General features: G+C 37.5%; 1 protein-coding gene across 2 annotated transcripts in view; it reads right to left on the reverse strand.

Moving 5' to 3' along the window:
* The window catches only part of dachs (unconventional myosin-IXb-like dachs), a 553,892-nt gene that overhangs the window by 232,738 nt on the left and 295,615 nt on the right, over positions 1 to 25,539 (reverse strand). Inside the window, exon 1 of one of the 2 annotated variants that reach the window (XM_081754024.1) lies at positions 19,088 to 20,080. The exons of the other annotated variant lie outside the window; for it this stretch is intronic. Within the exon in view, the coding sequence (XP_081610150.1) occupies positions 19,088 to 19,178 (91 nt within the window). The 5' untranslated portion in view covers positions 19,179 to 20,080. Of the gene's footprint in view, positions 1 to 19,087; positions 20,081 to 25,539 lie in introns of those variants that run through there. 2 annotated transcript variants of the gene reach the window in all.

Raw genomic sequence — 25,539 nt, forward strand, 5'->3', positions numbered from 1 at the left:
TGGCGAAACTGACGTATGGCTTCAAGATTTTGTTGTAAAGGCAGATCCTCTATTTTATAAGATCCTTGGTTCCTCCTCTTTCGAGAGAGGTACGGGAAAACACACTTAGACAGCAGCGTCAGAACGGGACACACTTGAAACAGAAAGGCTGTAGAGAAAACCATACATTATGAAAAAACTGGTGGAATGAACATGTGGGAAGAAAACAGGAAACTCCTGAGAAAACCCACAGACACAATGTTGACCGCCACAATCTCATATCTCCTGAAATCCAACCTAAGACCCCTTTCCACCAAACGTGAACACACTCTACATCTAAGCATTCGTGGCTTCCTATACGCGTACAGCCAGCGACAGAAGTTATTTCCGTTTGATGACATTAGTTTCGTAAATAACAAGAATTCAAAGATAATTTTCGGTAAATTAAATTCGGTATAGTTTTCGGTACAAATTAAAAATAATGTTATTTTCTATACGTTCCAGCTCTACCACCGTTATTACCAAAATAAATGTTACACAAACGGGAAGAACTTTTGTCGCTAACTGTACATTGTTTTGTCTGATCCTAGTTGGGTTCCTAGTTGCTGTTATAAAATTTCTGAGCGTCGTGAAACAATTGGGGAGCTGCTGGAATTAAAAGTAACATCAGCCTAAGAGAACCGAAGCCAGACAACGAAGCCAATCAGGTGTGAAACCAAGATTTTGCTGTTGTAGGGTTCCAAAGATTTTTTTCTGGGGGTGGGGGGTTCCAAAGATTTTATAAATTTTGCAGTTCCACGTTATGAAGTTTTCTCCATTCTCCATTTCCCTTCTTCTTGGGTCCGAATGTTCGTGTCAGGATCTAGTTTCAAATACTTTCAGGCTACGTTCTTCACTCACAGTAAGCGACCATGTTTCGTAACCACACAGCAGAACAGGGATGATTATCGTTTTATCGGATAATTTAAAACTTAAAATTCCTCGACAGAATTCACAACGACAAGAGATTTTGAACTGAAAAGTAACACAAATTCCCTATTTTTCGTCGACATTTAATTTCATAGTGAATATGGTTTTCGTGATATCTGAAAGCATCCACTTTACCAAAAGTATTATTTGATATTTTGACGCATCCATCATTTATCATATTACGATCCAGGCGAAATTCCATGTGTATAGTTTTCTCTGTATTTTCTTCTAAACCTATGTCCCTGCAAGCGTTTAATAAGACCTGTACATTTCTTTCTATTGTTCTACCTACGTATATCATCTTCTATTAAATTTACACCTTCAACATATGCTATAACCTGGTGAATACCATTCAGCAAGCCCTGGTTGCTATCTTTAATTTTCCTTATAGCATACTCCAGGACAAAGTTGAATAATAATGGGGACAGTGCATCTCCTTGTTTCAGGCCATTCTTGACGTGAAAGCTCGTGGACAAAAATTTTCCTACTTGGGTTTTACTTTGGGTTCTATTTAAATACATGTTAATTAATCTAATTAGCTTTTTCGGTATTCCAAATTCTGTAAGAATGTTGTACAATGTTTCTCTCCTAACCGTGTCGTAAGCCTTTCTCAAATCAATAAATAGTTGATGTACTGGGGTATTGTTTCTCCACTTCCTTTCGGGTATTTGTCGAATGGTAAATATTTGGTCGATAGTTGATCTCTCTATAATCACTTACTTTCATTATCCACCCAGGTGCTTGGGGTCCCGGGTTCTATCCCAGCCCCCGCCAAGTGAACTTTGTGGTGGACAAACACCGTGTGCGTGGGTTTTCTCGGGGCTCTCCCGTTTTCTCCCACTTTCTTCATTCCACCATTTCATTCATTACTCATCATCACCGTCTCCTTTAGCCTAACCGGCATAACCGTGTGACGTAAAACTCAAAAGATTTCATTTCATTTTTTTAATTATCCACCCATTTCATTTACCCTACAGGGCCAGGCCCTTGAACGTAAAACATTTCAATGTTATTTTTTTAAAGAAGTTCTTTAGTTTCGTAGTAACGAATTATCGTAAATTTCGGTTTTGCTTATATTATTATTATTATTATTATTATTATTATTATTATTATTAATGATAATACAGGGTGGCCCAAAAGTAAATATATAGTCCCATCCCGTATTTTATATCATTTCTTATTGTTATCAAATAGGTAGACCTAGTTTTTATTATTATTTGATCTTAAAGTCTTTTTACTTAGAACTTACGCCCGGAACAGTCGAAACAAATAAATCCATAAACTAAAATGTTATACTTGATCAATGCAGGGTGTATACCTACTTTTGAGCCACTAGCTTCCTCATTACCTTTCCGCATACTTCAAGCATAGCCTGATACTTCCCGATTCATTGGACGCTTAAGTCATCATTTCTTCAGCCGAACAAAAACCACGAGGGACACAACAACAAGAAGTATTCGACACACGATTAGGATAGGTGCAGGATCATCGGAGAGAAGCGGATCGCACTGTTGGAGAATAACCAGCTCCATAAGTCAAGGGTACCATCCTGTCGGTTCATCGCCGCAGACACTTTTGAGTTTGCCAGTTGAGACTAGTGGAATGAAGGTGTAAGAGGGCATCCTAAAGACGCATTATCTTAGAGACGTATCACGGAGAGAGTTCGACGCCGCTACCAGTCCAACAGGATTGAGTTCCAGTTGTTGGCTGTTACCAGTACATCCAGGTTCCTTCACGGCAAACCCTCCATCGTTCCAGATGACCAGGACGACGCCAGCCTCGTTGGAATTATCAGGCTAGTGCTCTTCCTTTGTTTCTTAATTATATCCTTCTTCTCTCTCACCTATTTCCCACAACCAGTCATTTTTCAAAATTAGAAACGTTTTAATTTTCTTTAAATTCAACCACAATTTTACAGTTAAGTACCGTGTTGTGCATCAGTTTCATCCCCATTTGGTTGCGTTCATTTGATAAGTATTCTGAACTACAACTGATGGCACAGCACCGGCATATGTATAACAAATATTGATGGATGTGTGGACTGCAAAGTAATACCAGGTAGGAATCTAACGGACCAACACTGCCTCGAAGTAGCCGGTATCTGCATCAAGGAAAAGTAGGAAGAAGACGACAAAATGCTTTTGTTCGAACGAAGGGAGAGAAGTGGACCGAAGTATCAGTAGCGCTCTCAGGGAAACAGCAAGATAAGTTAGTGGGAGAAACAAGAGAAAGAGGTCTCAAAGATGAAGAAACGTGATGGTGAAACTAGTTGAAAAATTTTGTGGTTTGGGGAATATGACGGGAGAATTTTGAGAAAACCCACGAACACGATGTTGTCCGCCACAAACTTACATGACCTACGATCGAACCAGCAATAGCTTTCGAGATTGAATTAAATATAAAGAATTCTTGGGTATTTCGCTCATGAGCAGTACAGGTCCCAATGGTTAAATGTGAATTCGAATAAACACCGCGACTATTGGTGATATTTTGTACACTACAAAGGAAAAACTTAATTATATGTATAAAAAAAAAGAAGGGATGCGGGTGCCATGAAAAGCAATGCTGTTCTTATATCGAAGCCTTTTGAAATATTTCCTGTTTAGTAAACACTGTTTTCTCCAACAACTACCTTCGTTGTTCTCCGCCTACTGAATACGAAGCGTTTCTTTTTTAGTTTTTATTTATTTTTTTCTCTTTTTCTTCTTCAACACCGTTGTTATTTCGGCTGATCGAGTCATTCTATTCATTATTCGGCTGTCAGAGCCTCCAAGGGCGGAGAGGGAGGGGCAGGAGCCGAGCGAAGCAACCACCCAGTTAGCGGAGACTACAAAAGCAACCAGCGTCCATCAAATTTCGGAGAATTGGTCCTTTCACGGTGTTGCCACTTGTACTGAAAACAACCAGTGTCCCTGAGAAGGTTGAAGGGGAAATACAAGTGCCTGAGGAGTGAGGCGTCTTCCCTTCTTTATTACCTGAATCACAAAACGGAGACAAGAGCACAGATTGACTAAACTAATGGAACCAGAAAAATATCTCCAGACTTGCTAAGTAACATCATTATTTCCATTACGTTTAGCAGTATTTTATTCACAATTTACTCTTAAAAAACAAAAAGTTAATATCGTATCTACTACCAATATACAAACATGAACAGTGGGCTAAAAATATGTTTCAAGCTTGTTACGTGTTTTAAAGTTGTGGTGATTTTAACGCTCGCTTCGAAACATATCCTAAAAACAGCGTGACTAATGAAGTACTAGCGTTCACCAAGCACCGATGTCCTGATTTTAACAAGAATCGGACTTCACAGGTCACACATGATCATGTAAAGTCACAAGTAGTATGTGTGTGACCATTAGCAGAAGTCAACTATCATTTGAAATAATCTACTATTTAAATTTTACAGTTTAACGTCCCACGATTATGCCTGTTGGGCTAAGGAAGACGGGTGATTAAGAGGAGTGAATGATGATGAAGAATTGGTGGAATGACCTTGTGGGAGGAAACGGGAGTATCTCGAGAAACCCCACGGACACGATGTTGTCTACCACAAACTTATTTGTCTGGGAGTCGAACCATGAACCCCAAGCATTAGAGATAAGCGCTCTGCCAGTGAGCCACCATGACCCTCCCAGATTAAATGTAAATGAAAGATTAAGTGAAACACTACTCTTACCTCGTATAGAACAAAAAAAATCTATAACATAAGACTTTTATTAATAATTTTTCTGCATATTATTCTTATTATGGAGAGATTAACATATATTCCAATCAAACATAGTGTTAGAAGTTTAGCCACACTTTTCTTAGTGGCTTTGCAGCTTATAAAGTGTGCTGGGGTATCCGACGTTTTGGGCGATGTGTGGTCAGCACATTTGTTTCCATCTCCCTTTTATCTATCTGGTTTTCTAGGTCAGAATTACATTAATTCTTACTTTGAGGTTGAGTAGCCTCCAAATCGCCTCGCCACACTGAACCGTCCGAGATTTAAACTAGTGACTGCACACACTAAAGAAAAGCACGCCAATAATTTGAATATACCTGAGGTGCCTGCTATGGGTGATCATGATCAGGGGCATCAATGTAAGCAGCAACCCCCCTTATTTTCGTATATGATTTTAATCAGTAGTTTAATAATCGTAATATACTAATGAAAATGAGAGAGTCTTATATCCTCCTCAAGTAACACTTGAAATGATGCTATTGATTATGACGCGAAGTGCATTGTTTCATAAATGGGTGGGAAGTGCAAAATTAGTTAATTGAAACAGTAAGCAACTTGAAATTGTATTTAATAAATGTGTAATTATGCAAGAACGAAACCTTTAAATCACGACTGTACCATGGAGAACGGAGAGGTATTGAATATTGAATATCTTATTCCAAGTAGTCATCGCTGTGATGTGTGGTCAGTAGCACTTCCGCTTCCCTCACCGTTAATACTGACTTTTTAGACGAAATACGCCACTTCTTTCTTTCAAGTAGCTCCCCAATTGTCTTCACGACGCTGGGTGGACGTCGCATTGTTAACCACTTAGTGGGTGCAAGCAGTCACTCACATTTCCTTTGACCAGACTCGGCACTGCTTGACTTAGTTCATCAAGAGAAGTGACATATTCCAGTGGGGCTTGGACGTTGATCCCTAACAAGTCATGTAAGTAAGGCCTGCTATACACTATAAGATAGATCCTAGGAAATCTCTTACGACTTATCCTAGAGTCAAAATCTCAACGTGTATGGCAACAGATCCCATGTCATTTCCTGTGTTCTGAACGATCCTATGAGATTTCTCTTGTTTAGAGCACGCTCTATTTCCGAAAGAAAATTCGTAAGATTTCGATTTAAGCGACATCAGGTGAGAGAAAGTGAAAACAAAACAAATGAAAACACAAATGATGAGGTATCTTCTGATCGTGCAGGTTTACTTTAGATGTACCACTCGAAATAATTGTTGAAAAATTATAATTTGTCACTATTTCCTAAATGATTTGCGTTGACCGACATGAATATATCTTACATAGCATAGATAAAATCCCTGAAGGGGACCAACAAAAGCAATTGTTGATAAACTACAATTCTTTTACGATTTGCGTACAAATACGGGGTCAAGATATATATATATATATATATATATATATATATATATATATATATATATATATATATATATATATATATCGTATAAAAACTATAGTGCAAAAAACGCAAACCAAGTTGTGCTAGGTTGTTTCTAGAAAGTACGAATGCTATTTAACCGAGTCAGAGCAGGGCTAAGCGGGGTCCCGAGCGTCAGTGAGGGGGTGCGAGCGAAGGAAGCAGGCGCGTCAGTTGATGTAGTGAAAACGAGTGGGTTTTGGCAATGATAAGAGTTTGAATAGCACTTGTCATGGTATCGTGGTAGTAGCGCTCCACTCGTAAACATAAATTATAGCTTCTGTAAATTATGCAGAAATATACCGGTGGTGGAAAATAGTATCACCGGTCAACTTTCATATGCACTCACTTACGTAAAAGTTTCGCAGAAAGGGTCCAGAAGTAAGCAGAACATACAAAATTTACAGGAGAAATGTAAGATGCAAGTACTTAGACCAACCACAACCTAACTAAATCTAACCTAATGAAGTTAACTAGCTTAAACTAACCTAATATTAATAGAAGTAAGCGAAATTCTATCACTTTTTGAAAATTGTGTTGGACCCATATACTAATATAATCTAACGTAACATAACCGTAACTAACCTGAACCAACATAAACTAAACTAATGTGAATAGAAACTACCGAAATTGTAGCATTTCTTAGAAAAAATAGCTGGACCCTTTCTGCTAAACATTGTCTCACCTATTTTAACCGTCGTTAAAACATTTATAATGATTTTACACTAGTAACCCTACAGTTGTAAACATAAAATACAGGTGTATTACTTTGTATTTAATTATGTTGCTTCCAAAAAAATTGTTCCTTATAAATATGTCTTTTCATGCAAAGTATTAAATTTTACTTGTAAATCTTCTAAAATGTGGTGCGCCAAAAGTATACCAGCACCCTTCTGACTTATGCTTTTTTTTTTTTTTTTTTTTATAGGTATCCAATTTAACAATATAGCGCCTGATATTAATATCAGTAGGATGTGCAGTGTGGTTAGCATAGTAATTGTTCAACTTTATACTTTTATTAAATAGAACTATTTCACAATGTTGAAATACGTCATTCGGTCAGACAGGAAAAATCTTCACGTGTATGGCACAAAAAGGGTAAGATTTCCTACAAGATATGTCATAACATTTTTCCGAAGATAAATCCTAAGATATTTCCTAGGATTGATCTCGTAATGTAGAGCGCGCCTAACCAGTGGAATGACATCCCTTATGGGACTAAGCAGCTCCAACGCCATTTGTTAGCGAACGGCTGAACTACGTCCAGTCTATCGATGAGCACGTGGTCAGTTTTTTTAGACGTAGTGGCTGTCACGTCTTTCATTCATGTGACTCCCCAGTATGCCTCATGACGCTCGGTGGACGCCGAAAATTCGGAGCCGGGACTCGAACTCGGGTCCACGCGGACGTGACTCTTCCCCCGTAACACGATATCAATGAGGATTCTAATACAAATAAGGTACCCAAGCGAGGCATGGGTTCCCCACGATCGGTGTATATGGCGGATGAGTATTCTTACGCTATATGGCAATAAAGCGATGGTATTGAATATATGGAGACATGTTCTACGGAACCAAGGCTATCCAATGACTGGAAGTTTCGCTCTTTCGCTCAACGCTGTAGGTCTACGGTTTGTTTTCCTTTTTACACTATAACAAGTAATAAACAATCTGAAGTCATAATATTATCTCCTCCTGATACATCAGAAACTCTAACCAAGGGTTCACGAGAATTTGTTCTCTTCCACCATGCAAAAAAAGCATCACAAGAGAAGAACGAAATGATGCTGTGTGTGTTTATATATTCTAGTTTTAAAAACAAATAAATACAAAAAGAGAGAGAGAGGAGAGAAAGGAACCCTGAAGTTGGAGCGCCTGCACTAATTACTATCTTCTCGTCTCATTAATCAACGACTGCCTTCTGTTTCGTTGCCTTTTCAGATGCAGAGTCTTTCGTTGGGTGCAAGCATTAATTATTAACACCCGGATCCTTTTTTTTTTTCCTCCCTAATACTTAACTCCGTCCGAAGAGAAAGGGCGTTTCAAAGGAATGTCGATATTCTGACCGTACGGAAATGAACTTGAATTATTCAACGACTCCGAAGCAACTGTCGACTTTTCTTTTATTAATGGTGTTCCGGTGAAAGAAACTTTTTTCTTTTTAATATATAACAGAGGTATTCAACTCATGAGTTAGTAACTCATGCTCAACCAACCTCACTTGAGTGTGAGTTCCATTGAAGGTGGCAACCGCAAAGTCAAGTAAAGTTCTGATAAGTAATATTTTCTCGACTACGTATGCGCAATAGAACACATTTATTTTATTTTTTTTATTATTGGATTTTTCACTCCCTATCATTTTCAGCGCTTTTACAATACAATACAGGTATATTCTTTCAGGTTTTCGAGCCAAAATACTTAGAACTAACGATGCCTTTCGTAACCAATTTGCTAATATGCTTTCTTTATGTGTATGTGGGGCCGGGTCCAGTTTCACGTCCCAAGTTTATCCTTTAGGCTAAGGGAGACGCATGATTAGAAAAGTGAATGATGATGATGATGATGGAAAAAATTGGTGGAATGAGGATTTATGATTTAGATTTCTGGGCTTTCGGCATCTAAGGCCATTTAGCCCGTCACGTTTTGAGGGATGACATCCCTCGGCGAGCACACTATCCGGAGAAAGGGAAGGAAGGAAAGAAGCGGCCTAGGACCTATAAGTTAGGTACCACACCGGCATTTGCCTGGTGTGAATGAGGAAAACCTCATTCAGGGTGGCTGGCCTGAAAAAGCGTTTCACACTTTTTCGACCGAGTGCACCCACCGGGAATCGAACCCTGGACGGTGGAATGAGAATATGAGGAAATGAGAATACCCCGAAAAAACCCACGGACACGATGTTGTCCACCACAAACTTCCTTACCCGGGGTTCGAAGCCGGGACACCAGAAGTAAGCGCTCTACCACTATGCCCCTAAAATCATATTCAAGTACCAACCTGGCATTCCTTACCTTAGTTTAGATTCAGACTAGTTTATATGCTAAAGAAAGTCACTATTAAAAAGTACTAGTCCAGAATACGCTAATGCAAACAAAACTTGAGCTAATGCTAACCTAAGCTAAAGAAAATAAACTTATCACAACTAATCTAATCTAAACTTAACTGAAGCTAACGTAACTTATTGTAAGCTACGGTTACCAAATCTAAGCTACTTGAATTTCATTAACCTAATACCTAATCTTATTTACATTTACCTAATGAAGTAACCGAAGCTAATCTGTTACAATTACCAACATTAAGCTAAGCTAATAAAGTGTAAGCTACACTTACCAAAACTCAGCTAAAACACAGATCTACTTTACGGAAATCCGCTTTTGTAAAACAAAGGAAAGAAGGTTAATTATAAAATATGTCGGTATAAGGAGTATATTTATTGATAGACACCAATCTGTGCTACAGTCTGTAATGGTTTTCCTACCAATCTGTGCTACAGTCTGTGGTAGTCTTCCTAGCAATCTATGCTACAGTCTGAAGTGGTTTTGTTATATTTATTAATAGAGACACAAATCTGTGCTACACTCTGTAGTGTTTTTTCTACAAATCTGTGCTACAGTCTGTAGTGGTTTTCCTACTAACCTGTGCTACAGTCTGTAGTAGTTTTCCTACGAATCTGTGCTACAGTCTGAAGTGGTTTTCTTATATTTATTAATAGAGACACAAATCTGTGCTACAGTCTGTAGTTATTTTATTATGATAAGCTTAAATTATACTTGCATGAAAACACACGCACACAAACAAATAAATTATACTGTACTACTTACCTAGTAATAATCCTTCAATTACGAGAACCCGAACCTTTACACAAGAGATCAACTTACCTGAAAAACAAAAGAAATGTACGTATATTAGTTTTTTTGTGTTCATGAATGTTTTCTATTGGTGAGCGTACAGACATAGTCAAGATTGGTTTTAAGGTAAGGAAAACTGAATAATTTGATTACAGCAGTGAAAATATAAACAAGTGGATATCATTTCACGTTATAAAAGTATGATTAGTGTCGTCCACAACACTAGACGGGAAATAAATTTTTTTGTCTCGTCCCTATTTTCGAAAAGCACTTCTAATTTCGTGTCGAATTTCTTCCCGTCTCATTTCATAAATTTATGTGCAAAATTATAATTTTATCTAGAAAGTTTTAGAATCCTTCCATGTCACAAGAGGTCCAGCAGGGTGTGTTATATCATTTAAACCATATTTATTATTGGCAGTATATTGCAATGGCGTATTTAGGGGGGCTTCCGGGCTTAAGCCCCCCCCCCCGAAATCTTACTTACAATAGTAAAGTATATGAAATATCTTGCAGATTTTTCACATTTTCAGGCAAAGTCCCCCCCTTCCCCGAAAGTTAGAAAAGCCCTCGCGAAACAAAATCGTAAATACTCCACTGGTATATTGTGTAAATAACTTGCGTATCTTTACACTATGATAAATATGTTCCAACATTTAATTTATAAATTTATACTTTTTTATATACTATGAATCATGTAACACAAAGTGTCTGAGATCTAAGACTTGGATAAACTAATGTTTCTCGAACGAAATTCGAGAAATTTTTAGTCTCGTCGAATTTTAAAAAGGTGCTTCTCGTCTCTAACTATATACTTATAGGGTTATTATATAACTTTCAAATTATAGGGTTTCAATAGGAAGATAAGGTCCCTTAGAACAAGACCAATTCATCCCGAATACAAATTTTCGCTGTATTTTACAATTTTGGTTCTGTGAGAGTTAATATGGAATCTATACTTTCGAAAAATGGGAGCATAGTGATTCAGTGGTAGAGCGCTTACCTCTGGTTAATGGGGTCCTTGGTTCGATCCCGGCCAAGTAATCTTATAGTGGACAATATCGTGTCCGTGAGTTTTCTCGGGGTTCTCCCGTTTTCTCTCATATTATCATTCAACTAATGATTCCATCATCATCATTCACTTGCCTTAATCATTTTGTTTCCCTTTGCTCAAAGGGGATAATTGTGCAAGGGCGCCCATCAAGGGGGGCCATGTAGGGCGCTCGCCCTTCCCCCAGAAGAAATTGTACTTCAGAATATCGAAAACACAATAAAATGTTTACATTAGTTACAGTAACATTTGAAACTATATTTGAAACGTCGCTTATACTTGCCCCTCCCCCCTCTTGGAAACTACAACTTGGGCGCCCTTGTAATCGTGGGACGTTAAACTGAAAGATTTCACTTCATTTTCCATATTTTCGAAAAGAACCCTTTCTCTTACCTTTTTGCTCTATTGCGATCAATGTTGGAACCGGAAGTACTGGATTTCTGTCACTTCCGGTACGAACACAAAGATAAGGGAAATGCGACCCATTCTTGAAAGAATCAATAAATAATCTATATAAATAAAAACGAAAATTATATCTGTGACTTAATAACTCTTGGGTTACCAGACCGATCTCGGATCAAATTTTCAACAATAGATGAGGTTCGGCCCTGGAATGGTTTTCATCATTTTACTTTTAGTGATGCAACTTAAGGGAGCGGGAGAGGAGAGATACATAAAAAAAAATGATAGAAAATGACTGATATTAGCGTCGAATCCATAGTTTTTGGGGTCGCTGAGATGAATAGTGACACTTCCGATGCCGTTTAAATCCAAATTGAGCCCACAATAGGAATATATAATTTTTATCTATAAAGATTACTTTTTATTTTCTGATTTTTCATTATATTTTGTTTGTTTCTATCGATTTGAAAGCGCTTTTGCAATAGTAAAAATTGACTGACTAGCGGAACATATTTATATACTAATTTTTCTTATTTTAACACAATTGACGCTATATAAATAATACTAATACTACTATTAATAATAATAAATTGCTTCTCGCAATCTATTACCGTTTATGCTCTATGAAGATCAATTTTCAACAGGGTGGATTGTTTTAAATCAGTCTGATTTAAGGTTGGTTTAAAGGGACAAGTTTTGCCGATAGATGGCACTACAGTCTTCGTATCTCTCCATGTATTTTTTTTTTTTTTAATCTTTCACAAAAATTCACGATTTCTCTTACAAACCTCAACCTACACACTTCAAATTTTTAGAAAAGGAACTTCATAATCTATCGAAGGCAATAATTCGTGTCGATTTTTTTATATTTAGAATTTTCTTGATTGTTGAAATGACTTGATTGTTGAAATGGATATGGAAACCTTTAACAACGGAACTATTTCAACAATGAAGAAAAATCTAAATAAAAAATCGGCACGGGTTGTTCCCTTTAATCGATTATGAAGTTCCTTCTCTAAAAATTTGAAGTCTCTAGCTTGAAATTTGTAAGGGAAATTGTAAATTTTCATCAAAGGTGAAAAATACATGGAAGAGATACGAAGACTGTAGTGACATCTATCGGCAAAACTTGTCCCTTTACACTAAACTTAAATCACGATTTAAATCAAGATCGAAATCACTTCATTTTTTAAATAAAAATCATTGATTTAAATTAAATTCCGAAATAAATTAATTTAAAGTCAAAATAAGTAGAATCCCGTTTCTGTTCTGTTATTTCGATTATGGAAGATAATAATCGTAATACAATGAGACTCAAATGTAAGTACAGCACACAGTATGAAAACGAGTGTCATGCAGAGGATGATTACAGAAAATCCCTTTTTGAACGGGTAACGGGAGGGAATTCTGCTTTCTTCCCTTCATAACATAGTGTTTTTTAAATCGTTAACTATTCCAACAGGGAAATCACATGGACAACATGGACATTTAAGACGAATATTCTTTTGTGTACGCGTCTGTTTGTTTCCAGATTAGTAGGGAGTATTTAGAGGGGTCCGATCCCCTCTCCGAAAAATATTTATTTATTTTTAGATTTTATAACTTTACGCGAAATGTATGTATTTTGTGCCGCAAGCTAGTTTCAAATACCAGTAACTTTTGTGAAAAAAAAAGTGTTATGTTGATAAACTTCCTGTATTTTTTCCTTAATGCTTAAGAAACATTGTTTGGGATTGAAATAAGTTAGCAACTGCGGATTAATTCGAAATTCAACACCAATACTTTCACTTAAATGGCATAACTAACCTTTAATACTAATATACAGAAGTAAATTGAACCTATTGTTGAAACAAGTGTTTTTTCTTCAGTTCGCAACTTGTATTATACGAGGAGAAAGATTTGATTTAAATAAAAAAAATCGATTTAAATAAGAAATCAATAAAAATGATTTTTAAAAATAAAAATCTTTTTTTCCACCCTGACTTTCAAACAGGAAGTTCCAGTAAATTTCAACCACTTTGACATGGACCCCATATTCGGACATGGACCCCATGGACCCCATAAGCTATAAGTGGAAACAGCTTATTATCTCCGTATTGTCGTTTTACTCTCTGCGATCAATGATTTTCCATCATTTCTGGATTCAAAAGAGGGTTACAGAAAAAATGGAAAATATTGTTGAAACAATACTGAACCGATATGCAAAAGAACATTTCTTGCTATATTGCCGTTTTTTGCTCTGATACCAGTCGAAAGACAGACGAACGAACACGTTTTTTCTATAGGATTTCTAGTAGCTACCATAGTTCGTAGTCAAAATTGTACCTGTGAGTGCAAGAACCATATATGTCTGAAACTCTCTGATACTCATTTTATTGCGTAAATGCATATATACTAGTAAGATGTAAGAAAAAACATAGTGTTCCCTTACAGACGATCCTCCATAATAATAAACATTGGTTCCGAATTGGTGGATTACATGGAAGTGACGTTTACACTATTTATTTTTGGTGCTGGTCAAGTTTTGGCACAATACATTTTGAAAATTTACAGATAAAAATTCAATACTCTACATGAAAACACACATTTATAAGGAACAAATTTCTGCAGGCGACAGAATTAAATATAAAATAATACCGCTGTATTTTAATTTACAAGTCTACGGTTACAAGTGTAATGACTACTAGTGCTTTATTGGCGGACAAAATAAGCGAGAGAATACGAAAGATTACTGTATTGCATATTACTTTGCACCGATGGTGTATTTCTATACAGCGTTCAGAAGCTGTATTTTATATTTATACCTGTAAGTGGAGCATTTTTTAGTATGAAACCATGACAAGTGCTACTGAAACTCGTATCATTGCCATTACCTACCTGCTTTTATTACCCTCGCTTACGCGTATACACATCGTTGCTAACGCGCCTGCTAACTTCAGACACACCCACACCCTATCCCACGGCCCACCAGCTTCATGCTGGGCTGACTCGGTTAGATAACATTCGTGGTTTTAATGGCAACCTAGTACAGGTTGGTCTGTGCTTTTGTACTCTAGTTTTTAGTCCATACATCCTGATTCAGTATTTATACGCAAATCGGGCTCCCTTGAATTTTTTCTATGCTAAATGAGGCAATGTCATAATGCCCAATACAAATCTTTTCGAGAACAAAAAGAAGGAAATTAGTGAAAGAATTATAAATTTTCAACAATTATTTCAAGTGATGCGCCAAAACTTGACCTGCAAGTTATTTTTGTTTTATTACCAGTAAATTTTCCAAATATTGGCCTCCTTATTATTCAATTGCACCACCATTTCCTGAAGATTTATTCATTGTAGAGTACGCAGGTCAGTTTTAAAGAGTGCCCATTGATAACTTTATAAAATACTCCCTTAGTTAGCCTCGTTAAGAAGCAAACGGATCTTCAACACGACATGTAATGACTTCCTCAAATAAGTCAACCAACAGCCTTGTTTGTGTGCAAACGATTACTTATGCTGCAGATGCCTTTGTGTTTGTTGGAAGAAAAAGAAACTGTTTAGATCACACAAATCAATTAACGTTGTCATTTAAAAAAAAAAAAAAAGAAAAAGAAGAAATCATGAATACCATTTAAAGTTTGTTTTACAGTCGCCAACTTGTGAAATGCAACTATTGAAATTTCACGACGGTTCACTTACATGCTATTGATATGCTAGTATGATTTCAGAATAGATAGATGCTTGTTTGTATTGAACGTGAATTGAGAGTTTTGTGTTTGTTCAGTTTTGATCTTTTTTTTTTTTTTTTCTTTTTTGAGATATATAAATACTTTGTACGTACAAAAGCCTTTTTCTTGCAATACCCTTGTTAAGAATCTTTTATTTAGAAAGTCCTGCTCTCAGGTAGACTCAGGTAGCCAAACAAAGAACCACTTTGTCAAAAGAACTCAAAAGAAAAGTAGGCCATGGAGGAACAGATCTCTGTATCTGTCAAGCACTTGAGCTTCGTTCGGGAGCATTTTGGTTTGGTCAAGCAAGAATTACATCACTTGTTAGTTTACTATTTATACAGCTAAAAATTTCAACCATCATGGAAGACAAAGCTTCACTAAAAAACGGGACATTTCTTGTCTTCTTTCAGTTTCTACTAACAGTGTTCTACACTTTTAGATATTGATGTTAAGAAAAATGCCTATGTGGATGAATACATCATTATCATAGGTATTCTGCCATTACTGGCAGGTCACTTGCCATAAATGAGAAGTTTCCATGCTCCTCGGTCTTCAGCTAACTTCGTCTTTACGTACGATTTTTTCTGTTTTCATATCGTCCATTAATTGTAATCCCCTTCGCCCCCCTTCTCTTTCTTGTCACCATATTCTCTAACACGTCCCTAATGATACAGTTCCATCCCTTTTTCTTAAGAGCTTGGGGCGAAATTCTTCAAAATTTTACCATTCTACCCCCGAAGAGTACCTTTTCTCTCCCCCCAAAAGTATCACTGTCCAGTTTAGATTGTGCAAATTTCAATGAAAAATTATGTCATGCTCCTCAAACATTGTCAAGGAAACAACCTGCGCCCTAAAATCCACCTACGGACGCCACTGACTCAGCATTCCTAGAACAGGTTTTATTCCTCGTTGTGCTACTTCCGGTTTCAGTACTAACCAAAGTTTGGAAGTTGACCGTGGTTTCATAAAGTGGAAAAGAAAAATGTTTCACAAATCAAATGATAATGCAACATTTCTCTGCAGTTTTCCGGAAAGTATAAAGTAGAACTGAATAAAGCTAGTCGCAGAAAGAACAAACTTTGTATATCGACACAGAAATAACACAAAGCCTCTGAGCAAACTCTTCTTCTTCTTCTTAGCCTTTTTTCGAGTTAGCTGGGATCGGCTTTTAGGATTGCTGTCCTCCACCTGCTTTTATCTTGTGTAATATCCGCTGTGACACCATACCATTCCCACTTCTTCTGTGGCAGATCTCGGGTTCGTTTCCCATTCCCATTCAGCTCTATAGCATCCACTCGATCCGTCACGTATTCCCAAAGTCCAAACCATCTCAGCCTACTTTCTTGCAGCGTTTCTACTACTGGTCCCACCTCTTTACTGTTCCTTGGATCACTTCATTCTTAACTTTTGTCCTTCCGTGTCACTTCAATGTTTTAATTAAAAAATACCTATATGTAATAGTAACTAAACATTTGGCTTCATCAGGCACTTTACGTGTAATACCCAGGGGGGGGGATCCAGGACCGACTTCTGGAGGGGCGGTGGTTTGTCATACTGCTACTTTTAAGGGCTTCAAACTTTGAGATGGGTTATATATATATATATATCATAAGAAAGTTTCCTCTTCTGGGAGTGGCAATCGCCCCGATCACCCCCCCCCCTTGGATCCGCCCCTGGTATTACCAGATAATGCATCTGATGAAGCTAAAGGTCTTGTTAGCTAGCGAAAGTAATTAAAACATTGTATTTTGCTTAGAGTATGTGCTATTTCTATTTTGAATTACTAAAGCAAAGCTGATACGAACCAGATAGTTATTGGATTAACTCCAATACAGAAGGGAAAAAAAAAAGTTTCTGCCAGGTAAGCCTCAGCCAGGATATGATATTTGGCCCATTTGCACTCTTCCTATGATGTCAGCAAGAATCGAATCAACATTCTATTTCATGACAAGAGAAGTGTGTGTGGGGCTCGCTTTAAGAGGCTACAGTTGATGGACAATATTAAAACAGAAAATTGGCGAAATTAGATGTTAAAACGAAAAGGTTGGAGTTATGTTTAGCTGTAAGGAGCCTAAAGTCAGTATTAAAAAAAAAAAAAAAAAGAAAAGAAAAAGAAAGAAAGAAAAGAAAAGAAAAAGAAAAAGAAAAAAACGATTTACAGGAGAAATTAGTGGAACAATTGACCAATTGACTGTTCACACTTAAACAACTGAGTTTAAAAAAGAGCACATGGAAGGCTATGTGGCCAAAAACTTATTCAAATGTTCGGTTCAAGAACAGAATGTCATACACAATTTTTAAAGGTGTTGTTCAATTTATACAAATCGTGAAGGTAAGTGAAAATTCTGGTTAATCCTAACCTAAAACGAAGACAACCTAAAATTGGCGTAATTTTAACATTTTTTTTCTCAGAAAGGCTGACTCCCCAAAACTAAACATATACCAAAGGTTGGCTGAAGATAATGATGAATGGAAAGTTGTTAGGCAATGATATAACAGTGGCGGCTCTTGAAGAACGTCACACGCGTAAAAATCATTTCAGGCTAAGGGAAGAGTTTTACACAGCTTTAGAATGCTGTATACAAGCATTACTACATTTTAAGTACGTTTTCTTCCTTTAGCATGTAACTATAAAATTTCAAATTTTAGCAATGTGACTTCAATCAAGATATACTACTGCTGCTGGTAATGGCAGAATATATGTTAATTATCATTATTAGTAGCTGCTCCCTCAAAGCTGTCGCCTCATCTGGAAATTGCGTAGCGATATCTCTTGGCGTCAGGTGGGAGGAAGCGCTGCTAGCGACAACTATCAACTTTACTATGAACTATTGGAAATTACAAAAACTAGGGCGTCTTGCGTTTCTAATAAGGGTTAAGGACACTTAAATATTGTCACCTAGATGTTTATGCAACCCGCAACTCTTAAAAGGTTTGAAGTTGCTCACTAGTGTTACTCACAGACTGAGACGTTTTAGTGGAATATTATTAGTTAGCATCAGGGGAAGTGAGGGGGAACGCAGGCCCCCATTTCCAAAAATATTTATGGCGTTATTATTTATGGCGCACTCCCTAAAAAAATACAATGGGCACAGATAAGCACGAAAGACCGCGCAACGTCACTTGTTTCCTTACCTTTTCAGATCCACTTTTAACCCTGGTTAGCATAATCCTTTAAAACTAATTTGTTCATAATTAAAATGTTTATATACTATAACTGCTTTATTCGAAAAATACCTTTCAAATAGTCAAATATGCAATTCACTTCCATTTCTAGTATCCTAAATACGTACAGCATGCCATATATTATTATTATTATTATTATTATTATTATTATTATTATTATTATTATTATTATTATTATTATTATTATTATTATTATTATTATTATTATTATTATTATTAATAATAATAATAATAATAATAATAATAATAATAATAATAATAATAATAATAATAATAATAATAGTGTCAATGTTTAGTTGGGGGGCCAGCCTTTTTTCAAATCGAAACAATGTTACAATTTCGATCATTTCTGTTAATATTAAGTTAGGAAATTTTTGTATTTTCATTTAAACATTTGGCCCCCTTCATCTAAACATAAACCTAATAATCAGTGGTATACGCAAGGGGAGTTTCGAGGTTTATATCAAATCAGGCTCGTCCTGAAAGGATAAGAGATTGAGTTCTTGAGCCCCAGGCCTCTAGCCAGCCCAAAGATGAAAGGGGCCGGTAGAAGTTGGGGGGATTCATCATAATTCATTTGTAAGCCTACCGTGAAAGCTATTGGAGGCCAGTAAAAATTTACAGGGGTCCGGGCCCCCATGAATAGGGCCTGTTGAACTCCCCGATTAAATTCTGCGTACACCATTGAATAATAATAAATGCCATTGTTAAAGAGTTTAATCTAATATCATTTAGCAATGGCTTAAAAAGATGGGTTTTTGGTTAACATCTCCTGAAACTCACCTTGTAACTTCTTTTCGGTTTCCCAAAATTTCTGCAGTTCAGTGAAGTACTTATCAAGGATGAACACTTTCGAGAGACCCAGAGTGGCCATAATCACTGCTGGGAACTACTCCGGTTTTGCCGGGGTTCCCTTGCAGTTCGCTCTAGAAGTCACCAAGGAACACGCAGACAATATCAAAAGCATAGGGAACGTCGAACGCTCAAGAGATTCAAAGACCACAAACACCATACAATTTCTACTACTTTTTGAAAACTTCCCGCACACTACACTCACAGAACGTCAAGCCGAAATCACACGTCCTTCACACACTCTCATGGGAAACAATTTTTTACATATATTTTGAAATAAAAAAAAAAAAAAAAAAGCACAGACGAACAGGTGTCTTCTCCGTAAGCACACTTGTTCTAAACTAATACGCTTAGAAATACAGTTGTTCGAAACAGGTCTATGTAAACTTGACGGCTTCTTGCTTTAGGAATCTGTCACTGCAGACAATTCGGCGCTACTTGCGGCGACAAGTTAAAACGTGACAGAAAGAAAAAAGAAAAATGCATGTCTTCGGTATGTCCTGGATTAAGTCAATCCTCTGACAGGTTCTGCTTTTCAAAGTAACACTTCTTTCTATATTTTGAAGCCTTGCACAATAACAAAACACAGAGCAAAACAATAGCTGCAGTGCATCAATTTTTAAAATAAAGTTTTTACTGTATATTTATAAGAAAAAAGTTTGCAAGCGTCCACTTGCTGTTTCTCAACGTTGTTGTCACCTTCGAAAATCTTTCTTGCGGTTTCTTCTGCGTTCGTCCACACAGCACATGACCTGCTGTAGTACCGCAAAGGCATGGGGGTGACAACACCTGATTGGTCGTTTCAGTCGCAATTTCCCTGTTGGCCGCTAGTTGGCGCCACCGCACTAGTTCTCCACGTGATTCCAGCTGGAGAAGCGCATTGGCTGTTTCAGTTCTTCAACCCCTGAGGGCAGCACCGCAGCGTCTTTTGCAAGAAGAAGATGAGAGGCCCAACTCCAACAAACACAATTCATATTCATTGTGTGAGAACAGGTTCGGTTGTTTCTGAGGTGGAGACCCTGGGGCTCACGGCTTCCCTCTGCTGTTCTCCAACCCAACAGGTGGATTTGGATCCACACATTGGTACGGGGATCTAGGTTCATCCTTTTAACAAGTGGACTCCTCTTTAACAGTTAAATGTAGATTCTCGCAACGGATAATTTTGTTATTAAAAGTAGTACTGAATATATCCAAAAGATTAACCTTTGCTTTTTTTTTTTTTTAAAGTGTACTGAAGATGATGGGCTTCAGCATGGCGAAACTATCTTTATAATCAAATTGGCTCATCGCTTGTTACAAATTAATAACCCTCCATACACAACCAATGTCAGATAACTTTTCGTTCTTACATAAGAATTGTCGTCCACATCATCTATCAAATGTAAACAGCTTCCATTGCTTGTTTATATTTCACTACACGTGCTGCGTACGCAAGGGAGGTTTCGGAGTGTATAGCCCTTTGAACAAGATATTTTTTAAAAGGTAAATATTTACAATATTAGAGAGTTTACCAAGAAAATGCCAAATTATTTTTTTTTTCAATACCAAAATTAAACTTCATTATCTTAGTCGTACGGTTTTAATTAAACAATCCTTAGTTCTAACTTTCAGTTTTGAAGCCATCATATTATGCTAATAACGTCTTTTCACCAGTGGTGGATCTAGAAGATAAAAACTGGGGGGCCAGCTAGTATGATAGGTATTATGTGTACACTATAAACTTTATATATGTGTGTGTGTGTGAATAATAACTTAAATTATTTTTGTGACTGAAAAAACTTCGAGTCTAGGCCTTTCCGGCCTTGGGCTAGATCCACCATTGCTTTTTTTTCACGCTGAAAATATACCAAACATTGTATACATACTACATACATATATATCACACTTGCCCTAAAAGGAAATGAAATTGAGCACTTGAACCCCATGGATGAAATTCTTTATACGCCACTGGGCGCCTTATGTTATATTATATACCAGGAGCGTCGTTTTTGCGGCGGGAATATTCTCCCATATATGTAGAGTTCATATTTTTAATTTGCATATGATACTATCGATTAATATTATATGTATAGCCCCCTTTTCAGCCTCAAGTGACGCTCCTGATTATATCTCTTATACGATAACATGGTTCCAAATAATTTGTTGACTCGTTTCTTTTCTTTGACTCCACTGTTTATTATTATTATTATTATTATTATTATTATTATTATTATTATTATTATTATTATTATTATTATTATCATTATTATTATTATTATTATTATTATTATTATTTTCTTAACATTTACTAACTCCTTCATTGGGTTTCCTTTTCATTCAACTAGTTGTCTTCATTCTGTTTCAAATGTTTCTAAGTACAAAGATATTTCATCTGCCCAGGCCGGTAGTCAGCCCAAAAATGTACGGGGCCGGTAGAAGTTAGGGGGGGGCGATCCAACCATATTATAGTTTATCACCATAATATAGTTCTTTTACATGCCTACCATGAAAATTTTAGGGGTAGTGGTAAAAATTTATGGGGGGCCCAGACCCCCCTTGGATACGGATCTGCGATCTGCCTCTCATTGGTATCAATGTTTCTGCTTCTTACAAGGTTGTTTTTTCATTGGAGTTTATGAGAAAGAAGCAAGTCGAATAGTTTCAGAAATGTGCTTATCCTGATCCATATGCAACCTCCCAAACTACAAAATCATTTGGGTTGCATATACAGAAAGGAATTATACACTAAAAATGTTATAATTCATAACAGTAGTGTAATAAAGAAGACATTCAAACTATTTTACAATGACATAGAATGTATTATCTATAAAATGTAGTTTTCTATGTAAAGTCTTGAGATTAAAACAAACTAATGGACGATTTCAGTCATGAAGTCACCAATTATTATTAAGGTTTTCGTCATGACTGTACTGTTAAGAATAAGAGTCTTCGGTGCGGATGATTCGTAGTACGAACACATATGATTTGGGTTCACATTAAAATATAAGTTACACATCTCATATAACCATAGTGCTGAAACGAAACGATAAATTCTAAATCAAATAATCAAATAAGCAAGCATTGTTGATTCAAATTAATTAATTAATAGATTTGACAATTATCAGGCCCCTTCAAGGCAACATTAAAAGATATTTTCAAACCTCATTAGTCACTGTAATGTCGAAGTCGCAGTTAGTATTGCTCACTCACAGTTTTCTCGTCTCGTCTCGTCTCATTTCGCAAATTTTTGTACAAAATGTATGCACTGACTTTTTCTTAATTTCATCCAGAAGCTATCAGAATCCTCCCGCGTAAAGAAAAGTCCACGAAGACTATAACACAACAACATTTAAATCATTTTTATTATTGAAGTATATTATGTAATGACTTGTGTATCTTTAAGAGTCTTCATCCCGGCGAAATTAAAATACCGCTAATTTTACAGTAATTATGTGATATCTTCTAATAGATAAAAGATAATCGAAATGTGGAACAAGAGCGCCATAGATAATATTATTTTGCGTGAGGTACCGTTATCACAAGTCACCTAGGAGCTTTCCGTTTTCAGCTGTTTAGAAACGCGAAAATAAATGCCGATTTTCAAAATGGCTCGAAATCGAAAGCAAATAAGTGAGTCGTGATAACGGTTTCTGATGTAAAATAATATTGTCTAGGGCGATCTTGTTCCATATTTCGATTATCTTTTATCTATTTGAAGGTATCGCATAATTAATGTAAAATTAAAATGTATTTTAATTTCGCCGGGATGAAGACTCTTAAACAATGATAAATGCTCTTACTTGTGTTCGTACAATCATTTTATCAATTAATAGTTTCTATACAATGAATCACGAAACACCTAAACAGTGTTTGAGATGTGAGAGATCATTTTTGAGACGAGACAAGAAATGCCTGGTCTCCTGGGCAGCATAAATCGCTACTCTATTGGCGAATCTAGCCTGGGGGTGGGTGGACCTAGCCCCTCCCAGTTTTTTGAGTGAGAAATATAATTTAAGATATTATTTACCGTATATATAAAGGGCGATCAACTGAAACCCGTTCGTTCCATGTATTATTAGTATAGTATGTAGAAGAATATTGTTTGTTTAATAGTATGTAATGGCTAATGTCCCTGTGTGTTGGGTGTAGGAATGTTGTTGATACGTGTTTCCGTTTAGCAGGTATAACGAGTGAAAGATGGCGTTCAAGACCCCCAATCCGTCGAAACAGGACCAGGACCTGCCGTCATCAAGTTTCTGAGTGCCGAAGGTTGTTAACCAGCTGAAATGTTCCGGTGTATCAAAGACATGTATGGTGATGCATGAGTCTCCAAAACAACAGTGGTGGAGTGGGCCAGAATGTTTCGGAAGGGGCGTGAACAGACCACTGATTATCTCCGTCCTGGTCAAGACCATGTTGATCGATTTAAGTGGGAAATGTTGCGACACTCGCCCTACAGCCCTGACCTTTCGCCTTGTGACTTTCACACCTTTGGGCCTCTAAGGAAGGCATTGAAAGGTCAGGAATTTCAGTCTGACGTTGAGGTTCAGGACGCTGTGCGTGACTGGTTTGATAGTCAGCCGTCCAAATTTTACATAGATGGCATTTGTAAGTTAGTGACACAGTGGGACAAGTGTCTCAACGTTCATGGTGATTTCTTCTGAACAATATATGCACGCTAACCATAGACGCCTCTAGATAGAGTACAAGTTTCCGCTCGAAATAAAATTTATTTCATGAATTATGACCACTGAACGAGTTTCAGTTGATTGACCCTTATATTTTTGAAGTCATGATATACCTATCATAGTCTGGGATCTGGCTGGTCCCCCAGTTGTTACGTTCTCGATCCGCCACTGCAACTCAGCTAGTTTAATTGTTGTTGATTCACTGTGAGCAACTGAAATGGGCTTCTTGACTTAATCCGTTCCTTCCCAATGCTTTTCTCTGGGAAGTTATCAAAAGAATACAGTACATAGCGATTCAAGAGTAGATTTACGATTAGAAAATGTGTTTACGATGGGACAATGTATGTAGTATATGTGCCCAACCTCCGAGCCCGACGCTCGCGTGCTCGACACTCGCGCTTAAACGGGCTTGGGCACAATAATTGAACGCGAACCCGAGCGCGAATGAGTGCCAGCCCAACTGAAAGAAGAGAGCCCCCCGAGCGCGAGCCGAACTGAGTGAAGTGAGCCCGAGCGCAAGTGAATACAAGCCCCAATGAAATAAATGAGCCCTGAGTGCAATTGAGTTCAAGTCTTATTGAGATTAGTGAGCGCGAGCCCGAGTGAGAGCAACCCAATTGAGAGAAATGAGCCCCAGTGAGAGCAACCCAATTGAGAGAAATGAGCCCGAGTGAGAGCAACCCAATTGAGAGAAATGAGCCCGAGTGAGAGCAACCCAATTGAGAGAAATGAGCCCGAGTGAGAGCAACCCAATTGAGAGAAATGAGCCCGAGTGAGAGCAACCCAATTGAGAGAAATGAGCCCGAGTGAGAGCAACCCAATTGAGAGAAATGAGCCCGAGTGAGAGCAACCCAATTGAGAGAAATGAGCCCGAGTGAGAGCAACCCAATTGAGAGAAATGAGCCCGAGTGAGAGCAACCCAATTGAGAGAAATGAGCCCGAGTGAGAGCAACCCAATTGAGAGAAATGAGCCCGAGTGAGAGCAACCCAATTGAGAGAAATGAGCCCGAGTGAGAGCAACCCAATTGAGAGAAATGAGCCCGAGTGAGAGCAACCCAATTGAGAGAAATGAGCCCGAGTGAGAGCAACCCAATTGAGAGAAATGAGCCCGAGTGAGAGCAACCCAATTGAGAGAAATGAGCCCGAGTGAGAGCAACCCAATTGAGAGAAATGAGCCCGAGTGAGAGCAACCCAATTGAGAGAAATGAGCCCGAGTGAGAGCAACCCAATTGAGAGAAATGAGCCCGAGTGAGAGCAACCCAATTGAGAGAAATGAGCCCGAGTGAGAGCAACCCAATTGAGAGAAATGAGCCCGAGTGAGAGCAACCCAATTGAGAGAAATGAGCCCGAGTGAGAGCAACCCAATTGAGAGAAATGAGCCCGAGTGAGAGCAACCCAATTGAGAGAAATGAGCCCGAGTGAGAGCAACCCAATTGAGAGAAATGAGCCCGAGCCCGAGTGAGTGTGCGCCCAGTGCAAAATGATCATGTATGGTATGTAGTATCAATAGAACTTCTCACTGTACGACTAAGGGCTACGACGAAAGAGGCAATTAAGAAATTTTTCGGTTTCGTTACTGTTTAAGTCGCTCCTTCAAATCCTTTTCTTATCCATTAAGATTATGAATACGTGAAGTAACAACAAAAATGAACATCTTTTCGCTAAATGTATTTCATTGTAAAATGAAATATTTCAGTTTTACGTCCCACGTTTATC

This window comes from Thermobia domestica, chromosome 3, assembly GCF_964235325.1.
Source record: "Thermobia domestica chromosome 3, izTheDome1.hap1.1, whole genome shotgun sequence".
Taxonomy (NCBI): Eukaryota; Metazoa; Arthropoda; class Insecta; order Zygentoma; family Lepismatidae; genus Thermobia; species Thermobia domestica.